At 38.5% G+C, this 24618-nt stretch overlaps 1 protein-coding gene across 1 annotated transcript in view; it reads right to left on the reverse strand.

Annotated features, from left to right (window-relative positions):
• Positions 1 to 22753, reverse strand: part of col28a2a (collagen, type XXVIII, alpha 2a) — a 62649-nt gene extending 39896 nt beyond the window's left edge. The window contains exons 1-12 of the mRNA XM_052029459.1: positions 22600 to 22753; positions 21607 to 22175; positions 18294 to 18314; positions 16226 to 16285; positions 14383 to 14436; positions 14214 to 14258; positions 10539 to 10565; positions 9240 to 9284; positions 8227 to 8271; positions 7395 to 7448; positions 3333 to 3401; positions 1970 to 2038 (exon numbers count right to left, since the gene is read on the reverse strand). Coding sequence (XP_051885419.1) covers positions 1970 to 2038; positions 3333 to 3401; positions 7395 to 7448; positions 8227 to 8271; positions 9240 to 9284; positions 10539 to 10565; positions 14214 to 14258; positions 14383 to 14436; positions 16226 to 16285; positions 18294 to 18314; positions 21607 to 22175; positions 22600 to 22753 — 1212 coding nt within the window. The remainder of the gene's footprint in view (positions 1 to 1969; positions 2039 to 3332; positions 3402 to 7394; positions 7449 to 8226; positions 8272 to 9239; positions 9285 to 10538; positions 10566 to 14213; positions 14259 to 14382; positions 14437 to 16225; positions 16286 to 18293; positions 18315 to 21606; positions 22176 to 22599) is intronic.
• Positions 22754 to 24618: the final 1865 nt, after the last annotated feature.

Raw genomic sequence — 24618 nt, forward strand, 5'->3', positions numbered from 1 at the left:
CATACCAAGCCATGATGCATGCGGATAGCATGCTTTCTATGGTGCATCAATAAAAGTTGGTAAGTGTCAAAGGGGACATGCCAAATTTCTTTTGCCTCCTGAGGAAGTAGAGGCGCTGGTGAGCTTTCTTGGCCATGGCGTCTACATAGTTGGACCAGGACAGGCTGTTGGTGATGTTCACTCCTAGGAACTTGAAGCTCTCAACCCTCTTGACCTCAACACCGTTGATGTAGACAGGTGCATGTACACCGCCTCCTTTCCTGAAGTCTGCTCATTGTTGCTACGCCATCCTGCAAGGACTGCCCTTATGTTTTCCTGATAGTTTGCTATTGATGAATGGCCTTTTAAATGCTTTTAAATGGCTATGATCACAGACATTTAACAAACATTAAAAAGGGGACAGACAGGATATCCTGTGGCTGCAGTAGAAACACTAGAATGGTGTGTTGCCTCCTGGGTGCCAAGGTCAAGGATGTTGTCTCTGAGTGGTTGCAAAACATTTTTGAGGGGGAGGATCAACAGCCAGAGGTTGCTGTTGACGTTGGTACAAACGACATAGGTAGAACAAGGGATAAGGTCCTGCAGAATGAGTAGAGGGAGTTAGGTAAGAAGTTAAGAAGCAGGACCTTGAGGGTAGTGATCTCTGGATTACTCCCGGTGCCACGTGCTAGCGAGGTTAGAAATGGAAGAACAGGCCAGATGAATGCATGGCTAAGGAAATGTTGCAGGGGGCAGGGATTCAGGTTCTTGGATCTTTGGGATCTCTTCAGGTGCAGGGGTAACCTGTACAGAGGGACAGGTTGTACTTGAACCAGAAAGGGACCAATATCCTTGCAGGGAAATCTGCTGATGCTCCATGGGAGGATTTAAACTAGATTGGCAGGGGGTGGGACAGGCAGGAGCAAGTCATGGGATAAAGCAGTAACCAGCAAGAACAAGTTTAGTAATCAGGACAACCAGCAATAAAGGGAATATAGGAGAATGAGGTGTGACTTTATAGAAGTGTTTAAAATGATGAGAGGCACAAATAAGGCGGATAGTAATAGTTTTTTCCCCAGGGTAGGGGAGTCCAAAACAAGGGAGCATAGGTTTAGGATGAGAGGGGAAAGATTTAAAAAGGGATTTGAGGGGGAACTTTTTCAAGCAGAGGTTGGTGAGTACACAGAATGAGCTGCTAGAGGAAGTGGTTGAGACAGGTACAAAAGTATCATTTAAGAAGCACTTGGATTGGTACATGGAGGGACAGGGCTTAGAGGGATATGGGCCGAACACAGGAAAGTGGGACTAGCTGGGTCGGCAACGTGGTCGGCATGAATTTGTTGGGCCGAAGGGCTTGTAACCGTGCTGTATTGCTCTATGATGCTATTTAAATAATTCAAAGTAAAAATTATTTAAAAAGTGAAAGCTTTTTTGATATTGTGGTACTTTAAGTAAAATACAGCAAAACAAACCATTTAGCCACACTTACTTTTTCAATGAAGTTTGCCAACCCCATGGAAATGAATGGGGCCAAGCACCAGAGCTCAGACTTGTGCTGAGACAAGGTGCCGCACAAAGAAAACACACAGGCAGGTCTTTACATTTCCCGCCATTAATGCATTCAAGAAGGATTACTTAACATAAAAGGCACTTTCAAAACTAGCCTAGAAATGATTTAACAATGGGGTAAGGGGAAAGTTTTGCCTGTATTGACTAGACAAGATTTAAGCTGGGAAGGGAACAAGATTGAAATTCACGTGGTAAGAATGGCAGGCTTAACTCACATCTAATTCAATGAAAGGTAAGAAAATAAGTGGGGGTATACTGTATATAATAGTTTGTTGCAGATGATACATGCAAAATTTATCCCATTATTTTTGAATATCCAGACTCTTCAAAGTCTGTGTCATTGGAAATATTTTCAGTGATCTGTGTGATTGTCTGTGTTAACAATGTTTGGTATGTCTTTCATACACACAAACTAACTTACTGGCAATCCAGGTTCACCAATCCCTGGTGGGCCAACAGGTCCTGGTCTTCCGGGGAAACCAATGTCACCCTAAACAAAGAAAGGCAAATTGAACACCAAATACAATTTTGTTCAGTTTAAATATTTTGTTTACTTTTTCTATAAAAATATAACTGTGTTTTCTTTATTCATCAAATAGGGAATTGATAAGCAGTTAATAGCATTATACAATGTAAACTCTGGAATTTTAAATTAACATATAATAAATCCTTCTGCAATATGCTGGATAAAGAGCCCAACTCCTTAACACTAGCATATTCAGGAAACCCAACTTCCCCAATGTGAATAAAATGTAGCCTGGATCTCTGCATATTTTGTCTGGAAAAAATAATTCATGTTGTAACATTTTCAGTGATGCCTGTAAAATTGTTTGGACTGTGCACACTTCTCACTGTGTACACCTGGACACACAATTCTACACTGGAAGTGAAAATTAGTAAATCTACCTGTAAACATTCCTAAAATTAAAACATTAGACTACCCACTCTGCCTTCCCATTTCTAAAAATGCAGCTTGGTCTCTTACATCCATATTGGCAAACATGGGAAAACACTGCATATTTAACTTTGCTGGTAGTTTGTAACCACATACTGAGCACTATATTCATCTGCCTATCACCTGCCTCACCTGGATACACCTGTCACTTGCTAGCTTTTGCTCCACCCCTCCCCTCCACAATTTTGTACTGTTTGTTCCTGTTAAATAAGTTCATACCACGGATATCTGATGCAAGGTCATTGATTTGAAATGTTGATTTTATTTCTTGCTCCACAAATTTTGCCTGACCTGAGAATTTCTAGTGTTTGTTTGATTTCAGATTTCCATCATCTGCCGTATTTTGCCAATGTTGATACAAAAGAGATTTGATTCCACATGCTCAATTATTTACAGGGAAAGAACTCAACAGACAGGCAGCTATCCACAACACCAATTAAAATCAAAATAACTATAGGTGCTGGAAATCTGAGATAAAACAGAAAATGACAGAAACACTCAGCAGGTTAAATGTCAGTTCTGTTCCTCTATCCACAAATGCTACCTGACCTGTTGAGGGTTTCCAGCATTTTCTGTTTTAATCCACAATACTGAGTTTACTATTTGGTGGTACAATTTAATACCTTTTCCACAATGCAAGTAGTAAGTGAACTTTTACAAGCAGGGATTTCTAAAATGTGCAGTTATAAATGTTTCTCCATTTTTCTGAAACCACGAATAATAATATTGATATTGTTTTTTTTCTTATTTTGCTATTAATTCCTGTCTATAAATGGCTCAAATTTTGTTTGGAACCAGTAATTTCATGCTTAAAAATAGACTCCTTTACCTTTGGGCCTGGAAGACCAATTCCAGTTTCACCAGTTAGGCCAGGTGGCCCAGGAAGTCCACGTTCACCCTAATAAAGTAGAATACTTTGATAATTTTCTTAAGCAAAGTAGCTTCATTAATGAGAGATGAATGCTAAAAGGTTAAATTGCCTTTGGCCATATTATGGCTAACATTTATTTTCCCTCTACTTCCAGTGTGATGAAAAACATATAAAGGCAAGCAATAAATATGATTTTTGACATTAACTAAATTACAAAACAAATAATTATATGAACTATGCCCAAGCATCTATATAGAAGGAAAACCTTTGGGCCAGACCTAATTCTATCAACGAGATTCCGAATCAATCAAGGATAGTTTATAATGAAAGGGCAAGGGGTTGCCATCTTGAAACATTCTATTTACTTCATTGTTGTTAAGGATTCCCAGTATTATTTGGAACTGTGCACGGAGAAAATTAGCATTGAAATCAAGATACTGAGGGGCATGTTTAAACACAGGAGCAGCAGACTTCTAATGGGAGGATCACTTCCATGCTGAGCCCTTAATAACATGCCATTGGTGGATGCTACTCACTGAATGAACATCAAACTTTGGGCTGGTGTAAGATCACGTAGTTCAAAAGTTGTACTTCACAGCAGAAAGTTAGGTCCTAGGGAAGGTGCTTGCTGAGGTGAAGGGGAGGGGGAAGGGTGATTGGCAGGGCTTGTCTGGGCAGTGGTATTCCTGCTTACTCCAAAAATGCTATCTTTCACCACCTGATCCCCAAGAGTAATTTCAAACTTGCTTTTTGATTTCTCTTCTTGACTTCCAGTCTTTGCTAGATAGAGCATCTACATTGATGCATTAGTTGGTAATTTAAATTGCATTAGGACCCTATGAACTTCTTAAATCCCAACATGTATAAAGAAATTATGCTCCTGCTTGATTCAGGCAGATACCTAGGCTGTTCCCCACCTTAGTTAAACAGTAGAGATCAGAGAAAGCAATTCAATGACAATCTCACTGTCAACTCTCCTTTTGCCACTTTTCCCCAGGTAGAGGGAATTGAAATAGTCTCTCTAGTTTAAGATATATAGTGCAGGGGCAATTTATAAAGGAACTGCTGCTGGCAGTTTGTTAAAGACAATCCAGTTATGTGGAAGGTAGTAGCAGGTCTAGACCAAGAGCTAGGACAGGCCCACGTTTTGAATTCATCCTTGCAGATACAGACTTGCAAAAGCAAGTTCATTTGAGCATCCTCAAATGTTCCTCAAGGGATCTAGTCTGTGTGGAGGGCACAGAACCAATTAATCACAATTAATCTCATAATTAGCCTAATGCACAAAGTCTGTCTTTGCTGCCTTACAGGAAGAAGTCACAGCATGAACAAAGGAAAATATATTTAAATTCATTTAAGTCACATAACTCAACTCATGCATTCATAATTCACGTCCTAACCTCCCACATTCTCAGCACCTGCATGTAAGTAGAACTCATAATGAAAGGGGAAACCCTCTCCAAACAATGCTTACACTCACCATCCATTCTCATCACTCAGGTTGCCTGCCACGGGGCAATTGCTCATGTTCAAGGATATATCACATTAAGAAATAACATGCCAATGATTCTCAAGAACATGGGATGTATACATTGAACTATGCTGGTCAAGAGTCAATGATGTTCCCAGACCTCAGAAATATCAGTGGAAGGAGCATCAAGAAATGTTTCAAGTTCTGAAGAACCTGAATTTTCAGCTTATCCAAGTTGGATTCAGTTCTACTATGCTGTCAACTCACCAAATGTTCCTAATATTTAAATAAGATTTGTCAGTCTCACTCATGTAACAATGCAGTTTGCAAAGTTTTCCCTCAAATTTTTGAAATTAAGTGCAAATATTTCACAGGTTACATCTGACCATGCTTGAAAATGTCTGGTAATATTAACGGTTGCAAACAATGATTTACGAATGTCATGCCACAAGGCAGAAACTGATCCTGAGCTCATTGCTGAATTTCAACTCCATTTGCAAAAATGTCAACATCACTATTTCAGCATTCATTTGAAATGTTGACATGATTTATTATGTCCTATGTGTAGAAGATCAAGGAAATAAGAATACATAGAAAGCACAGATTTCTTTCACTGCCAATAAAAATACAAATCATCCATTTCAAGGAAAATGATTGCTCATACTTTCCTATTCACAAAATAAGAAGTGTGTGCACTTGTAATGAACTGATATGCATGAATGATAATCTACTTATAAAAACAATTTCAAAGAACTCCAAACACTTCATGATTACTTTAGGATTCTGAGCAATGTGCTGACTGAGTCCTAAAATATTCAAAGTGCGAATAACTAAGTAATATAATGCTCATATGCCAAAGCCAAGAAATCAGCTTTGCTGTATCCCATTGCAGCTTGCTGGTGGAAGCTGTTGCAAAATTGAACTGACACATGGGTAAGTGTTGGGAAAGGTGCAGGTAGGAAGGTGGAGAAAGAAAGTGAGCATGACCTAGTCAAAGCTTGTAATGGTTCCATATTACGGCTAGCTCAACCTCCTTAGACCTTTGGACTACAGATTTTTCCACCAGCATAGAGCAAGAAATCTGAAGAATCTCACAGCTCACAGGCAGCAAAGTAACTTGGATTAAACTCAGATTTGGTGTACGCTTTACTCTGGAACCAACAAGTTAATTTTAATCACCCTGTATTTTCTCAATGTTTCACCCATGCCTAACCAAGTATAAGTAGTAATTAATTTTTGATGAATTCATTCTTACTCCTTCTTAAACTTCTGAAATTCTTGGATTTACTATCTCCCATACTTTTAAATGCAATTCCCACAAATAATTTGAAGATGGTCCCAGCTCAGTTTCCCCTTTTGTATATTTAATACCCTTGCCCAGCAACACCACCAGTCTCTTTAAATCTCAAGCTACTGATGATTAGAAATATTATCCTTGAAGTTCGCTTGGCTTCTTTCTTACAATTCTACTAGGATAATTATTGGAAAATCTTTTTTGCACTATTACTCTGCAAACTTAGTTTCTTATTGTCTCTTTATTTCTTTTGCTACTCGTCACAAATTCCTCTTCCAACCAACAATGAATTTCATCTTTTGCCAAAGCCAAATGGATAGCACATCAACGTTCCAATAGGCATTTCAGCCTTTTAATACAAAGCTTAATTCCAATTAATCACGAGAATTTGTTTTACCTATATTGTGTATTATTTCTTCCAATAAATCAATTTATCTTTGTGTCTCAACTTCTTAACCCTAACCCTTTCAGTTCTGCACTGAAGGGCTTAACCCTATATCTTGGTGTCTCAAAGAAAAACTGTTTTCTGTCACTTTAGATGTGGTAACACTCAAATTAAAAGCAGAATGATGGAATCCATCCTGGACAATCTGGATGAACTTTAAACAATATTTTCATTGATATACTTCCAAAGTGAGGAATTTCCTTGATGACAGTTTGGTGATGATGGGATTCCTGTTTGACTGCTATAAATTTGTACAAAAATTAATATAAATAGGGTTATAATGCATTATCAGAAATGCCCATGGAAAATACCACCACATATCACAAATAATGCATAAAAATGATGACAGTGGTATTGGGACAAAAGTAATAGTTGGAATTCAACCTGACTAATCTCCAAAGGGATATTTTTTAATTGTTAACTGTCCTGCTAAAGTTATTAAACTTGGAATAGCACAAATTATATACTCAGCAGCCTTTGAACTCTTGGCTTGGTCCATCTACACCACTACCTCATGCAAAGCACACAAACAGCCCATAATTTTCAGGAAAATTTTGAACATTCTTTTTTCCTTTGTTGGCAATGATTAGGCATTGTATATATAAAAATAAAGCCACAGTTCTAAGCTACCATAACACTGGAAAGCCATACAATTAAAACTGGAAAACCAAAGTCAAAAAAAAATTATTTACACCACTTTGAATTCTGTGCTAGGATACAGTATTTTTCCTGATAGTATTCAACAAATTTTATTTCCAGAATCCTCTTTCTGCATTTTAATATTGGGAAGTCTAAAGAAAAATTAATTACCTTTTGTCCTTGAAAGCCTTCAGGCCCATGGTCTCCAGGGGATCCTGGATAACCCTTAAGTGTAGCACAAAATAAAATTAGAGAACTTTGTGAATGCTAATGTGACTTCATGTTTCTCTCAAAGGCAACTGTGTTCCATAAAACTTTAAAATATTTACTAATGAAACAAAATAATTAGGATAATTCATGTTAAAAAATATAAATAATACCAAAGTAAACAAGTCACACCAAGCAGATAATTCATTCAAAAATATCAAAAATTTGCTTGATGATTATAAAGATATTGTTTTATACATTAATTAAGTTACCTGCATCATATTGAACTCCTAGAAATAGATTGCTACATACTTTCAATTGGCAAATATGTATTCTTAAAAGTTGCCAATTATGTTATGGAAAGGGAAAACACTGCACAGTTAACTTCGCTGAAAGTTTGCAACCACATGCGATATAGGAGTAAATGGGAATTAACTGTAACAGTAACTTGGTTGCAATGTTTTCCAAAAGATTAAAATTAGCATTGCGACTTTTCAGTAATAATTTTATATCACTTTCATCCTTCAGAGTAATTCTGGTGGTTTTCTTCTCTACTGCTTAAGAAGGCAAACGTGGACAGGCGATATCAGCCAAAACAGCGATTCATACCACCACACAATTCAGGTATCCAAATGCTTGAATTGTTGAGTTATCCCCATACCAATGAGCTAAGATTCAGAACACAGTCAGCTACATGTATACATTTTCTTGTGTCACTCAGGTTTTAATTTTGAGTATCCAAACATTTCTACAAATGAAGATACACTCTATAAATTATAATTAGTATTTCTTTAACCTGTACTCCTCTTAGCCCCCTGGGCCCTGGTGGACCTTCTGGACCCTGTTGAGGAAAGAAAAAGACGGAATATTGAAATTCTGGCACATACATTCTGATTTATGCCATATCCACAAATATATAACCTATAAATCCACTTCATTTTATGGTAAAATGTATGAAAATATATTGGCCAAAAGGATAATTTTACACAATTATGTAAAAACATAATAAATAGGAGTACAAATAGGCCATACAGTCCTTCAAGCCCAATCCAATCAGGCTCATCTAAATCATTGCTAATCTTCACCTCAATGCCATTTTCCTCCACTATCCCCATATTCCTTGATCCTATCAATATCTAGAAATCTATCAATCTCTGTTTTGAATGAATTCAATGGATGTCCCTCCACAGCCCTCTGGGACAGAAAATTTCAAAGATTCACCAAACTCTGCTCGAAGAAATTTCTCCTCACCTCAGTTCTAAATGCCTCACTCTTATTTTGACACAGTGACTTTAGTTCTAGATTCTTCAGCTAGGGGAAACATCTTCCCTGTCTCCGGCCTGACAAAGTTTGTAAAAATTTTCTAAGTAAGACATCTTTACTCCTGGAACCAAATGTTCTTGTAATAAAGGCCAGCATGCCATTTGTCTTCCTAATTACTTGCTGTACCAGCATGTTTGCTTTCAGTTACTTATGTACAAAGGTAGGTCCCTTAACATCAATGTTACCCAATCTCTCAATATTTTAAAAAACCTCCATTGCTTTTTGTGCACCAAAGTGGGTAACTTCACTTTCTCCCCCATTACATTTCATCTGCCATGTACCTGTTCATTCGTTCAGCTTCACTATATCTGCTTGAATCCTCTTTACATCCCTCTCCTCACTCATAATTCCACTTCGTTCTGTATCATTTCCAAGTTTCCTAATATGACATTCAATCCCCTCAGCCAAATTGTTGATAAATATTTTAAATAATTGGGTTACTTCTTGCTATAAACAGTTTTAAATAAAACTAATAAGAGTTCATACCCTGTCACCTTTGGTTCCTGGAAGGCCACATTCACCTCTTTCACCCTGAGAATTGAAAACAAAGTTAGGATTTAAAGTATTTGTTATTTTAAGCTGTATGGGATTATTCAATTATCCAGAATTCCCTCAGTAAAGTTACTAAATACATTTCTCTCCTGACAAATATGGTCCTGCAAGTTATTTGTGGATACAGAAAGATATTCTCATTCTAATTCATCCATTCAGTAAGTTTCAAGCACTCTCTTCCCCCCCACCCCCATCACCACACCTCAACAGCTCAATTGCTTCTTAAGTGTTTCCAAAAGTCACTTCACCACTCAGAAGAATATTCCAAGTGCTATTTTATTAATTTTTCTGAACATCTACTTGCAAAATTTGAAGTAACATTCCACTAACTTACTTATTTACCCCATCCTATTACAAAGTACAAAATTCCATTTGTTTTGATCATTTTATTTCTAGTCAGGTTGGACATAACTACCAGCAGCTTATTAACAAACTTGTTTTTTTCATATAAGCTTCACATAGCTATTTTACACCATTTATGAAACATGTGTCACAGGTACAATCCTGGCACCCTCCAGTAGCCAGCACTTCAGACAGAGCACTTGGCCTGTAGAGGAATATTGCTGAGGGAGGGACAGGGTCGAGATCAGGGCAATGCTAAAAGAGTGGCTGGATTGACATCAGGTAAGCCAACATATTTGATGAATCAGCACCTGTTAAGTCTGGGTAACGTCAGATAACTAAGCTTTTACTGTAGTTTTTTTTAAAACCAAAATTAGTATTTTAAAGATAAAGCAAGATTATCAGAAAACCGATTGCAGTATTCTAAGGGTGAGCTATCACTGTTTTTCCTGTCACTGAGTAAATGTATGTTATTACATTGAATAATTTTCATGTCTAAATAAGGAAGTGAAATGAGACAGACAGTAGACAGAAGTAGCAGATTTACAATTTGTCACCTATTGTGACAAAGCTTTCTGTCCAATTTAGTCTCCCAAGTATATGAAATTATATTACTGTTATGATCATAATTTGCTTTCAGCAAATTAATATTGAATGCTGGTTGTGCTATTGATGCCCATCTCCCATGAAAAATAAACATATCTTACAAGCATGCTTGCAACACTGATATCCCATATTTAAAAAAATAATTGTTGAACTTTGAAGTCCAAATTTAATAACACCTATAATTATTTCCTGATTTACCTTGATCCCTTACAACTTCCAATGTGGTACTACCTAGCAACAAGGACCAAGGCCTTATCAAAAAAGTGTTTCAGTCATTCTACATACCTGTTCACCTTTGTAACCAGCTCTACCCTGAAATTGAAAATAAAGTAAATCTTTAGCAATGTAAATATTTATCAGCAAAAGCAGTGCTGCATATTTCAAAAATATTCTCTACATTGTACAGGCATAGCATGGCACAAAAACATGAAAAAAAACTGGAGTTTTCTCCAGTGCATCTTCCAACCTGTTAAGACCTTAGTTTGTCCAAATGAAGATCCATCTTTTAGAGGCATGTGCTTCATACCCTTCAGGATATTTGTAGTGAGATGGGTGGGGATTGGGAAGTCCTGTAATCTATAGTAGCACAGGTATTGTTACACACCAACCATGTTTTGACATAATTTGCTTCCCCAGAAGGTTCACCTGTGTCAAGGGCAACTCTCAGCATTTTGTGTGCACAGGTACTGAATTCCACAAATTATCACGTTTTGTTGATGGGATAAAAAAAAAATCAGTAATGATCTACACATCAGATGCACCATCTGTCCTATTGTTCAGATGCTTAAACAAAAACAACAAAATGACTGCAAAGTGATTCAACTGCATAAGAGGGGACAAAGGAAAATGAGAGAGCAATAGTGATAAGGGATTCAATAGTTAGGTGGATAGACAGGTGTTTCTGTGGCTGTGACTGCAGGATGTTACCTTACTGGATTCAATAAAGTAACATCCACTCGCTGAATAGATACAGAAAATCTCACAGGGGAGGGGAAACAGCTAGAAGCTGTAGCCCATGTTATTACCAATGATATGGGTAGACAGGGAGATGAGGTTCTGCAGGCAGAGTTACGGCAGCTCAGGAAGAGGTTGAGAAACCGGACCTCAAAAGTTAGTAATCTCTGGATTAATACAAATACCCCTTGACTGAAACTCTCCCACTAGTGGAAATATCTCAACATCTATTCTGTCACACCATTTAGGTAAATCACCCCTCATTTGGATTTATTTAATGGCAAATCATATTTAATCAATTCGATGGAATCTTTTGATTAAGTAACAGAGTTTATGTGGGTATTGCAGTCAAAGTGGTATATGTGGACTTTCCAGAAGACTTGAAAAGGTGCCACGTAACAGGCTTATCAGCAAAGTTGAGACATGGTATAAAAAGGGACATTAATAGCATGGATATGAAGTTGGTCAAGTAACTGGCAACAAGAGGGCTGTGGCGAATGAGTGGTTTTTGGATTGGAGAGAGAGAGAATAGTGGTACTAGCCAATGCTCTGTGTTGGAGCATTGTTTTTTTTGATCTCTAATAACCACCTAGACATCGGGGTGCAAGTCATAATTTCTAAATATGCAAATACCATTAAACTAGACAATACTATGAACTGCAAAGAGGAAAGTGATAAATTGTAGTATCATATCAACAGGCTGGTGGAATGGCAGATGCACGTCAGATGAAGTTTAATGTAGAGAAATGTGAGGTAATGCATTTTGTAGGAAGAATGAGAAGAAGCAATATAGAATAAAGGATAGTGTTCTAAATGGGGTCCAGGGCGGTGGGATCAGAGGGTATGCATGCACAAATTACTGAACGTAGCAGGGCTGGATGAGAAAGTGGTTAAAAAGGTATACACAATGTTGTGTTTATAAAGGCACAGAATATGCCAAACCTTTAGGAAGCACTGGTCTGACATCTGGAGTATTATGTTCAATTCTGGTTGGTACATTATAGGAAGGATGTGAAGGCACTACAAACATGATTCCTGGGATGAGGGATGAGAGATACAAAGTGAGATTAGAGAGACTGGAGATTGTTTACATTAGACAGAATGTTTTCATTAGCGTTGCAAAGAAAAACCTGGGAACTATAGACCAGTAAACCTAACATCTGTGGTAGGTAAATTACTGGAGAGGATTCCGAGAGATAAGATACACATGCATCTGGAAAGACAGGGATTGATTAGGGCTAGCCAGCATGGGTTTCTGCACAGGAGATCATGTCTTACAAAGTTTTTGAGTTCTTGATGATGTGACCAAGAAGGTCCATATGGACTTCAGTAAGGCCTTTGATAAGATTCCACATGACAGGCTGCTCTGGAAGGTCAGATTGCATGGAATCCAGGGAGAGCTGGCAAACTGGGTACACAATTGGCTTGATGGTAGGAAGCAGTGGGTGATGGTGGAAGGTTGTTTTTCAGACTGGAGGCCTGTAACTAGAGGTGTCCCTCAGGGGTCAGTGCTAAGTCCATTGTTGTTTGCCATCTATATCAACGATTTGGATGAGAATGTAAAAGGCACGGTTAGTGTGACACTAAAATAGGTGGTATCGTGGACAGTGAAGAAGGGAGGTTATGGTATAGTTGTACAAGACGTCAGTGAGGCTGCAGTTGAGTATTGCGTTCAGTTTTGGTCACCCTGCGATAGGAAGGATACTATTAAACTGGAAAGAGTGCAGAAAAGATTTACAAGGATGTTGCCAGGACTTGAGGGACTGAGTTATAGACAGGCTAAGACTTGAGAGGTCTGACAGGCTAAGACTTTTTTCCTTGGAGCGTAGGAGACTGAGAGATGATCTTACAGAGGTGTATGAAACCATGAGAGGCATGGACACGACGAATGCACTCAGTCTTTTTCCCAGGGTTGGGGAATCAAGAACTAGAGGGTATAGGTTCAAGGAAAGAGGGGAAAGATTTAATAGGAACTTGAGTGGCAACTTTTTTTTTTACATAGAGGGTGGTACGTTGTTGGAATGAGCTGCCAGAGGAAATGGTTGACGTAGGTAAAATAACAATTTTTAAAAGACACTTGGACAGGTACATGTATAGAAAAGGTGTAGAAGGTTATGGGCCAAATGCTAGCAAATGAGACTAGCTTCGATCACCATCTTATGCCAAAGGTTCTGTTTCTGTGCCGTCTGACTCTATGAGAAGGCTGAGGGGAGATATGATAGACATATATAACATGATGAGAGTTCAGGACAAGAGTACTGTGTAAGGCTGTTCCCTTTGGTGGAGGGGTCAAGGATTAGAGGTCACTGATATAAAACAAAAGGGAATTAAGAATGCCATGAGGAAAAACACATTTTGCAGTGTGTGGTTGGAATCTGGAAGCTCTATTGGAGGGAGGCACAACTGTGATCTTCAGGAGAGAAGTGGATAAATATATGGTGGAGAGAAATTTGCAAGGCTGTAGAGAACTAACCAGTGGGTGGAACTGGAAAGCTGGTCTGATAGAGAGCCATCATAAATGTGATGGGCCAAATGACCTTCTTCCATGCTGTAACCATTCTATGATAAATATTTGTTGTACAGTTCCCCCAATATCTGGATAGATTGTTATTTAACAGTAAATTTAGACTAATAAAACTTTGCATCAAATTTAACTAAAATTTAAGGAAACATTTCACATTACTGTGTTGGACATCTAGTTAATGACCTGACCAAACAAATCTGTGCTCCCAGCATGGGATTTTGCTTGCCAGGTGTATGATTCTGTAAAGCTTGTGCTATAATTTAAATCCACTTCCACATTCTCTCAAAATCATGCTTCCGTGATGGATTTGTTATGACTGCACCTCACTCTCAACTCTTATACAGGCAGGTTGTAGATCTCTGAAGTGTTTTCATGTGAGCGTTACATAAAATAAGCATATTCCTGACAATTTATGTTCATACTCAAAAACTTGACAGATTATGAAACTACAATAAGGTTAAATTCTCAAAATTAAATCGTACCTCCAATCCATCCCGTCCAGGAATTCCACTCAGACCTGCTTCACCCTGATAAACACAATGTTAAACTTATCAGCTAAGAAGTTGTTTAGGGAATAAAATAGTACAATATGGTACAAGTAGGGTGATTATTAATTTACTTGCTTAACACAATTACTTAAAGCAGCACTACCTTATTTCCTTTTAGACCTGGAGAACCATCATCGCCAGGGCGTCCTTTTTTCCCCTGAAAAACACAAAAATTGAAAGAAAAAGTGAATCATGCTTCTGAAATTTGTGTGACAACTAATAAATTAAAAAACTACTGAATTATAGAGGAGAATAACAAAACAAAGGGGTATATTACTACACTGTTAATACTGAGCAAGTCACATAACTTTTACCTTTGAATAAGTGGCACTATCATTTAATAATCAGCTTATACACAAATACATATGACTCATTGTGTGGTGAAGGGTTGAGGACAGATTACAATAGCTTTTTGACAACTCTGTCATTTTTTTTAAATCATGAAAATTTAAATAGAATTATCTTTGGTTAGAAGTATTCCTAAGCATTGTCTGTCCCATTTTTTTGGTTAGGTGGAAGCAGCCGATTATTACACCCACTATGTAAACTAACTGGTTATATAGCAAGGCCCAATCTGCTGTGGCCTGTGCTTTATAACTTCAACTATCACACCTCTCACTATGAAATAACAGTTAAAAGAAAAAAAAATCGAAAACCTGTATTAAATTGTTTTGCAGTGATCGTTCGTTTTCTGTCTTGCAAACACACAATATTCAATTTGTAAAAACCTTTAAATTACGGCTGAGGGAATTCCAGGAATCTGACTTTCTAACACCTGTTTTGTGACACTGCAGCTGTCTAAATCCATAAACACCAGTCAACTCAATGCTATTGAATGATTTGTAACTGTAACATTGGTATTTATTGTTCAAAAAACTGCAAGTCTCAACCTGAGTTCACAGTCCTGCCAGCAAGCAGCTTTTCTGCCGATTATTGAAATATGTTGCAAACTGAGTAACTTTTGTCATTAATCAAATCCATGAAACATTAGGTTTTCCAGAATTATCCTTACAACTACATTTTAAATGCAATTAGTAAACAATGAAAAGAACTTTAATGAGTTAAAATAATGTTCAGACTAATATCCCACTCAATGGGAACTATTTCTTGGTAATTTCTGTATTTTTAAATAACATTTGCCAGAAGAGCAGTGGGGCTAATTAGGGACCAAAATGGGGAGGCAAAAAGCAAGCCTGAGAGGCCAAATGAGTACTTCACATTGAGAAGAGAGAGACGGAAAAAGGAGAAAAAGTGAAAGAAAAAAAAGAGGAAAAAGAGAGAGATTGCGAGTGAGACATTTCCACCAGGAACCAGTGAAACATTGGAAAAAGCCACTTCAGGTTTTGAGATAAAGACTGAGAAGGGAAACAGTCCCCAAGCAGCAAGAGGGGATTCACAGTAGTTAACAAGAACTCCTGAAAGAGAGTGCTCAGTTTAAAATTCCACCTGAGAAGGGAGGCGGATATGCATAGTTTAACAACCCATATAAAACAATAATGAAGTGCGGTGCCCAGAACTAATTACAAGCTTTGGAAAGAATGTGAAGAAATTAACTAGGATAGTCCCCGTAATTAAGGAGTACAGTTACCCGGAACAAATGGAGAAGCTGGAGTTGTTCTCCTTACAGTGTAGAAGGCTATTGGGAGATTTGCCAGAGAGATTTAAAACCATGAAATGCATAGAGTAAATAAGGAGAAACATTCTCCTATAGACACAAGGTTGATAATAAGACAGTGGTCAATAAAAATACATGGACATGACAGGATGACAAAATATTTTAGAAAGTATTAGGATTTGAAATGCACTTCACTTTGGGAGATAAAGATTCAATGGTAGCTTTCAAAAAGAGAATTAGTTAAATGTTTTGAAGAGAAGTGGCAGGGATATGGGAAAGGCTATAAAATTAAAGTCAGATCAAGTTAGAATATTCACAATAACAAACTTACAGCAGCACCAGGTGGACCTCTTTCTCCTTTTTCACAAAAACATTTTGGTGTTTTGGGGCACTGAAATAAATAAAAAAGATTAGAAAACTAGATATAATGTAATTGTCTACACACAAAAAAAGGAAGATTGATTCAAGAACATAAAAGGTGAATGTATTTTCTGAAGAGGTGGCCAAAGTTGTCTATTATGTACAGAATTCCAGAAGCCAAAATGAATTTCTTACTAAACTTAAAACACCGAACGGCAGCAAGTGACAATTCAATTCTACAGGATCTATTTTGGAATACCAACAATTTTCTGCACCAATTAATTAATTAGATGATAGGATGGACAAACATATCAGGGTCCATCACTGAGACACAAAGATTGGGGCCATGGGAAGAGATGTAGACAGAAGCATTGATTTACAACCAGGTTAAGTGAACAGGCAGATTATGACTGGAATACAGCAAGCAGTTCTTGCCACTTTGCCTCGGGAAAGATGTTTTATCTTTGAAAGGAATGCTGCATAGATTTATCAGAATCATAAACTGGACCTTTAGGATGGTCAATAAATGCTGGTCTTGCCCAGAGACATCCATATTCCAAAAAAAATGAATAAGTTGAAAAAAACGTCATTGATTAAGTTGCAATGAGTGATTATACACCTAGGGTTGTATTCGCTAGAAATTAGAAAGTTAAGGGTTAAGCTTAAAGATTTGAAAACATTAGGGGAACCAAAAGACATGACTAGATAAAATATTTCTGCTGGGTGGAGTACTGGAAACAAGAGAACAGAATCAAATATTTACCAACAATCCTTTCAGGATCAACATTAGGAAACACTTCTTTATCCCAAAGGGTAGCAGAAGGTAGAGACACACAAGTGACAACTCATGCTAAGTTTGCTGCTGAATTTAAATCTAATATTGATAGACCTTTCTTCAACAAAAGGTACTGGGACAAATATTCCACTGATAATCTTTTTATGGCAATAGCCCATACCTGGGCAATTCCTGAATAGAGGCCGTAGTAGTGAAATCTTCCTGTAGCTGACCGTGGGAATTCTGCATGGCCTGGTTGGACTCCTCATGGAATTTAACAGGGCAGCCTGAACTTCTGCAGACTTCCCAGCTCTCAGGCTGGGAAATCCACCCACTGAACATGCACCTGGTTAGCGCGGCATAAGTATAAGTGAGATTGGCACGGGTTGTGGTGAGGTTCCCTCACAGCTCCAGCGACACGTTCAATCCTGAATTCTGGTGCTGTCTGTGTGGAGTGTGCACATTCTCCTGTGACTGCACTGATTTCCTCTGACTGCTCTGGTGTCCTCTCACATCACAAACGTGTGGGTTGGTATGCTATTTAGCCTTTATTTTTTTTACCCTAATGCATAGGTAAGTGGTAGAGCTTAGCAATGGGAATGTGGGGAGAATAAAATAAAATTATTGTAGGATTAGTATAAAAGGGTGCTTGATGGTTGACAGGGAGTTGGTGGGCTGAAGGGCCTGTTTCTGTGCTGTATAACTGTATGATATTATCATCCTTACTCATAATCCCACCTAATTTAGATGGATCTTACTCAGGTAATGATTAAGAGCAGCAATGTTACACAATGGGCCCAAATAGCACACTTAAATTGGAAAAACGTTTCAGAGTTCAGATATGACATCACATGTATTTTGGGAAAAATTAAAATAAGAACCAAAAGTTTCTGAATATTTGAGGCTTACCCTAATTGTCTTTGAAGGGACAACAAGGAACTTTGATAGTAAATTCTTATTTGTATACGGATTTCCTATTCTTTGTTACTTTCAGGTGGTGCGCACACACGTACATGGAAGGCTAAAGGATGGAGGATGAGTCCAGTAAGAACTGGGACTGATGACCATTTCTCAACGAGGATTTAAATTACTGCAAGTTGAGCTAATTCTTTCTTCAATCCTTCTGCAACTATCTCCATTTTATGAAAAGTTGCAATTGGATGATTAATTTAGGATTCTCTATAGGTAAACAATATTCTAAACCATAACCATACTATTGGCAACATCCACAAATCAGTTTCTTTGGAAAATGAATCATACTTACCCCATCATCAACCAGCTCTCCCTGAAAAGATAAAGTACAACATTAGTTTTCTTAAACAGAATTGGACAAAAGAATGTCACCTTGAGATACCAAGCTTCTACAGGGGAGATATGCTTGGGGCCAGAATCAAGGCTATGCTGTTGTACTTCCACTTCTGATTAGTCCTCCCTCTGGAAACAGGTAGGCACTTAGCATTGTAAGGTTTTATTTCACTTCTCATTACTTTATTTTTTGATCCTGAATGATACATTTACCAGAAAGCAATTTAAGGTGGGCAGTTAAGAGGCAGTTGCTGTATTCTGTAACACCAATGAAAAATTCCATGAAGTGTAATGATCCAGATCTAATTTACCCATGTTGTTTAGTTTTGATTTAAACTTTGCTGCACAACCATTGTCTGGGAGCAACCTACTTTATAGAACCCACAAATCTGAAAGGAGAAAAGGACACTTCCTTTGATTTTTTTGATAAATGCATTCAATTTCAGGGGTAGCTGAATCAATTTTACAAACGTAACATTATTACCCCAAATAAAAATTAATCCCATTATTTTTTCCAAAATGATGGACGTTATCACTGTGATGTACCATGGCTTCTCATCCTGTAATTTAACACAGATACTGCAAGCAAGGTGCCACCAGAGATCTGAACTGTACACTATTGCCAACCAAGAAAATATGATCAATCCTTAGAATCAAGAAATGATGGCCTGGATTTTCATACTTCTGTTAATAAAATAAGAGAACAGTACTTCCATTTTAATACAAGTTCATATAAAGTCTCAGTCAAAACCAAACCTCTCATTGACTCAACAGCAAAAACAGCGATTAGAGATCTTTCAAATCTGAACTTCCCACTGGATAAACTTGCTTTTGGTGTCATTAAAAAAATTTTTGCCTTAAAATCTGTGGAATAACTGAGATAAAGAATTCTAAAGTTTTATATCTTCAGCCTAGAGAAATTCCTCCTCATCTGTCCTAAATGACCAATCCTTTATTCCAAAGACTATGACCTCGAATTCTAGGCATCAACCCTGCCAGTCCTTCTCTGAATCAAGCAACAATGGCTTGGATTTTTTGGGTTTTATCAAAAAAGATGCCAGCATTTCAATTTGTCTACCCAACTGGTCACTGTCCTCTCAGAGGAAAAAAAACCTGAAAGATATCAAGTAAAGAATTCATGAAGGAATTTATTGCATTATCCAGATGGAAAACGTTTTTGGAAGAAATTTGTGATGGATTCCTGACTGACAGCATCTGGAAATTTGGGTCTACCTCTTCCCTCTCTCTTGGAATTATTTCTTGTGAGCTGCATTTCTTGTCTATTTCATCTTGTGTTTGAAAGACCCAGTTTGGAGGACCCAGTTATTGGAGAACTGGGGACAATTTGTAAACACTTGTTGCACTAGGTCACAGGCCTCCTCCTGACTGCTCTGTAGAATAAAATGAAGACTAGGAAATACAGATAGTATGTCCCCAAGTAATGATGTCCCACCTCCTTCCCTTTATACCATAGTCCACTGCACTCTCCTAGCAGACTCCTTCTTCTTCAGCACTTTGCCTCTTCCACCTATCACCTCTCAGCTTCTTACATCTCCCCCCTCCCCCACCTACCAACCTTCCCTCTCTTACCTGAGCTCACCTATCATCCGCCAGGGTGTGCTCCTCCTGCTCCCCGACCTTCTTATTCTGGCTTCTGCCCTCTTCCTTTCCAGTCCTGAAGAAGGGTCTCAGCCCGAAACGTCAACTGTTTATTTCTCTCCAAAGATGCTGCCTGACCTGCTGAGTTCCTCCAGCACTTTTTGTGTGTGTTGCTCCAGATTCCAGTATCTGCAGAATCTCTTGTGTCTTCCCTAAGTAATGATAGTGGCTTCTAGGCATTAACATCTATTTTCAGTTTTCACAACTGGATTTCCAAAACTGTGTCATCAGCAAATGACTGAAGAGTCCAAGAAAGTTGATAACTTGTACTGATCATGCAACCACTCAAGACCTTAGACCTTCTAATTGGGAGAACAGTAAAAGGCTGCCAGTTCAAAATGAATACATCCATAATTTTGCTAGAAATGTTGACCAATAAAGAATTTTTTTCTCAAACTTATTTATTTGCAGAGCCACTTTGCAGACCCTCCAAGGAAAAATATTCACGTCTACAAACCACCCCCATCTCCCCCTACCCCTTACCTCCTGCCGTGCTATATAACTACCTACAAAAAATGAGTCAAGTCGCTTGAAACAAAAGGTGCACAATTTTTTCAGCAATTAACTTAAATAAATCTGAGTCAAATCTGTCGTATCTTGCACAAAAAGTAGCAAGAAGAGTACAGTGACCAGCAATTAATTTCTCCCTCTCAGTAAAGAAGTGCTTATCCTTAGCTTGTTATTTGCCCCAAAACACAAGTAAAACTTTGCAAGTTCAACATAATGGAATCAGAGTGCTCAAACCAATACCTACAACTCTTTAACACTGTCATTGCGTATTGTGTCGGAGCATGTTTGGCAGCATATCTCTCCACGTTAATCCATGAGGTGCTGACAAATTGGAATTCAAGTTGGTTCAAACAATAATAATAAAGAACAACAAAAAGCCTACACATTTTTCCAATAAATAATATAAAGGATTATTAAAGAACATTGCATGGCATTTCTGTAGATATGGACAATGTTAAAATTTCAAAGTTTGATTGCTCAAATTGCAAACAAAACGCACGTAAAATATTTATAAAACACCATTCTGTATATTTGTAGAATTCCAGGTTATTCACGGATTATTGCAGAAAACGTAAGAGGTGATATGAGGAATCTCAAAAACATAGTTCCAAAATGAAACAAAAAAAATCTGAGAAACAGAGATTTGTAAACGTTGGGGAATCGTGTGTGAATGAGAGCCTAAATGAGCATAAAATGTCTGTCTGAAAACATTGTAACAACTCTAACTTTCTACACCCACATGGATGGATACATTCAGGGCAGATGACGGATCTGCTCCCTGCCTTACTGTTGGAAGTGGAAGCATGGTTGCGAATAATCTTGTAAATGTTCAGGCCCCGATAAAAATCTTCCTTTGTAACAAGATGCTGCCATTAAACTCGTGGGATAATATTAACCCAATTCTCCTGATAGAAAATACTCGCAGTGACAGGGTCACTGCAACCAATTTTGCTTCCATTTGAAGGCAGTGGAGAGTAAAATTGGAAAGCGTGTAAAACTGAGGATCCTTACACATTGAGAGCAAATGAGTGTGTGAGATGTACTAATGTTGTGCTGTAAAGATTGACGTGTGGGTCCTGTGTGTTAGAGTCCAGCGCCCTTACCACTTCCAGTAAAAGTTTCCCCAGGGCGCCGTGGTCCTGCAGGTTGTGAACGAAGCGGGAAGCAGGCGGGCTGGCCAGCAGGCGCAACTTGGCCGCGTTGGGCGGCTCGGTGGCCACGGGCGACATGCCCACCGTGAAGAACTTGATGCCCTGGTTCTTGGCCTCGGCCGTGGCTGCGTAGATGTCCGGGTTCCTGGGGTGGTCCACGCCGTCGGTCATAAGCACAGCCACCCTGACGCTGCCCGGGACTGCTTCGTTCAGGTAGAGCTGGGTCAGGTTGGTGATGGCATACGTGGTGTAAGTGCCATGGCCGATGTAACCAATGGGCGCGACGCGGGCCCTGAAGGTGGCCGCGCCGCTCCAGTCGCGGAAGGTCTGCTCAATGAGCACCGTACTGGAGTACTGCAGCAGCGCCACTCTGGGTACCAGCCGCCGGCCGCTCGACACCCGCAATTGCTGCAGCCGGTCCACGAAGTCCAGCACAAAGCTCTTCTCCCGGTTGTGGTTGTAGTCTTTGGCGCTCTCCGAACTGTCCAACAGGAAAGCGATCTCCAAACTGCAGTCCTCCTCTGAGAGGTAGGAAAGAAAGACAGTAATTGATTTTGAGAGCTGTTGCAATATTTTTGAATTTACAAAATATAAGCCTGTGGTGAAGAGAAACAAAAAAAATGATGCAACTGAAGACTTTCCACTTTGTCTTCATTTTGCATTGACTTCACAGAAGTGCAGAAGGTTAAGACAAACCATAACGAGCAGGTTATTACATTTTGAAGCAGCTCAGATAATGAAAACACGGAGTCTGCATTGCCTCAGGTGCGGGGTATGTGAAGCAGAATTCTCCAATCCCTATTATTATTTACCCCATACCCACACTTCACGGGCAAACATATAATGCAGGAGTTACTAACGAAGAAAGTTGGGCAGGCTCTAAAAGCAGCAAGGCCCAAAAAGGGTCAAATGGACAGCAAAGTTAAAACAAAAATCTAACATTACCTTGGTCATTTTCGCCTGGTGGATTAGCTGAGAGATATTTAGTTTTCTGTTTCCTAATTAAATTCCCGTCGCCACGTTCTTCATAATCTTGTGATAAAACGTGCTGGTACCCTGCCCAACCCAGGAGCCACCAGAACTGGCAGAACGCTTTCATTCTCCCTGTCAAAATAATAAATCTACATCTAAGCGTGTTATAACAATGATAGATCATTTTCACGAACACATATGTATGTCAGGGTACTTATGAAATGATGGCTTTTTTTGTAATTTACAGTTTTGCCACATTAATCTATTACACATTTGCGGTAAACTTTGTCTACTTTGGTACAGAGTTGTATCAAGTTAATATTAACAAACAAACCGGTGAAAACACACTGGCAGATCAATAGTTCTGCAAAGTGGGCAATCTAAACGTAGGTTGGAGTTACTGTAAATATTACCAGATAGAAGATTCGGCAACCAAACACCTACCACTGGAGGATTCTCAATTGTCTTTTGTCTCCACTGGATTGAAAAGCAGGAGAAGCACAAACAGAATAAGTACGGCCGAGTGTCTGGAGTCGTTCAATTTATTCTCTGGCAATTCTGCCTCTTTTCAATTCAGATATTTAAACTCGCTTCATAAACGTAGGCGGGACAGCCCGAGGATGGTCCTGGAATAGCGAAGACAATTGGCTGCAGCGAGGAACTACAATCTAATTTGAAAAAGGAAAGTTTCTGGGTGTTTGGAGAATTAAAGATACAGGTATTGTGAAAGTGAATTTACAATACCTGCTTTACCCATTCATTGAAGAAAATTATCACCCGGCTGCGAATTACCGAGCAAAATCCCAACATGAAGTTCACAGAGCGCGCTATTAGGCGCTATATAAATAAAGATACAAATACAGTCCCTCTTTCAACAAGTGAGCAATGCTTGATATGCAGAACATTGAAAAAGATGGATACCAATATCAGACTCTTAAGATGTTTCATTTTGGATCATCCATCGAAAGGAATCAACAATTTCTGTTACAAATAAATTGTTAACTCGTTGAACGTTAAGTACTTGGGTGCCCCATCGCCACCGTTCTACCCAGAATTCCAGTCCACGTGTTAGTAACATTCAAGCATGCAGGTTAATTTTGAACTTCTAAGCACCACACTGGAGAAACACCTTTACTAAAGTACATGAAGTGGTTCAAAAGGATGGTTCACCACCACTTTCTCTCGGGTAGTTATAGCTGGACAACAAATGCTGCCTCGCCACTGAAGAGGAAGGGAGACACAACAGGTGAGAAAAACTCGGCTAAGACTAGACACTGCTGGAGTAAGAAGTCTTGCAGAGTCCACTGTTCCTGCACTATTAAGTTTTTTTGCTGAATATTAATGTTTGCTGTAAAGTGTAGGTTGAAAATAGTGTAGTGAGAGAACCATGGCATTTGTCATTGATACATGCACATAGTTTAACCGATGAGGTTTAATGAAAAGTAATTTGAGAAGGGATTTAGAAGGAGGGTGAACTCAAGTTGATGAATTAAATATTAAATTAAAAATATAGAGTGGGGTTAAATACTGGAGTGAGAAAGATAAAAATGACAGCAAGGAAAGAAACATAGTATGTTTTTACAATCTCCTAAATTGTACTGTAACTTGATGAATGAGACATCACACTTATCATTGTTTTCTGTCTGAACCAGAGAGGCTGATTGGCAGTCTTTAACCATCATCATGTGCACCACCCTGCCAATTGCTAGAATTAATTTTCTATGACAAGTTTGAAGTGTAATTCATGTGCAGATATACCAAGTTCATGAAGGTCTTGGAGTGTTAACTATTTTTGAGGAGCGACTGGAAGGGTGTTGCTTTCAGTCAGCAACTTGTAATGATTTGCTCTTCTTGAGGTTATCACTTCCTCAGTAGAAGTGGTTGGCCACTTTGATCAAACACCATTATTATTTGGTAAAATTTGAGCTGCTTGTTATTTAATTTGCTATTTAATTTACTATTTTATAGAATGATCAGTATAAAGCTCCACTT

The sequence above is a fragment of the Pristis pectinata genome, chromosome 1, assembly GCF_009764475.1.
Source record: "Pristis pectinata isolate sPriPec2 chromosome 1, sPriPec2.1.pri, whole genome shotgun sequence".
NCBI lineage: Eukaryota > Metazoa > Chordata > Chondrichthyes > Rhinopristiformes > Pristidae > Pristis > Pristis pectinata.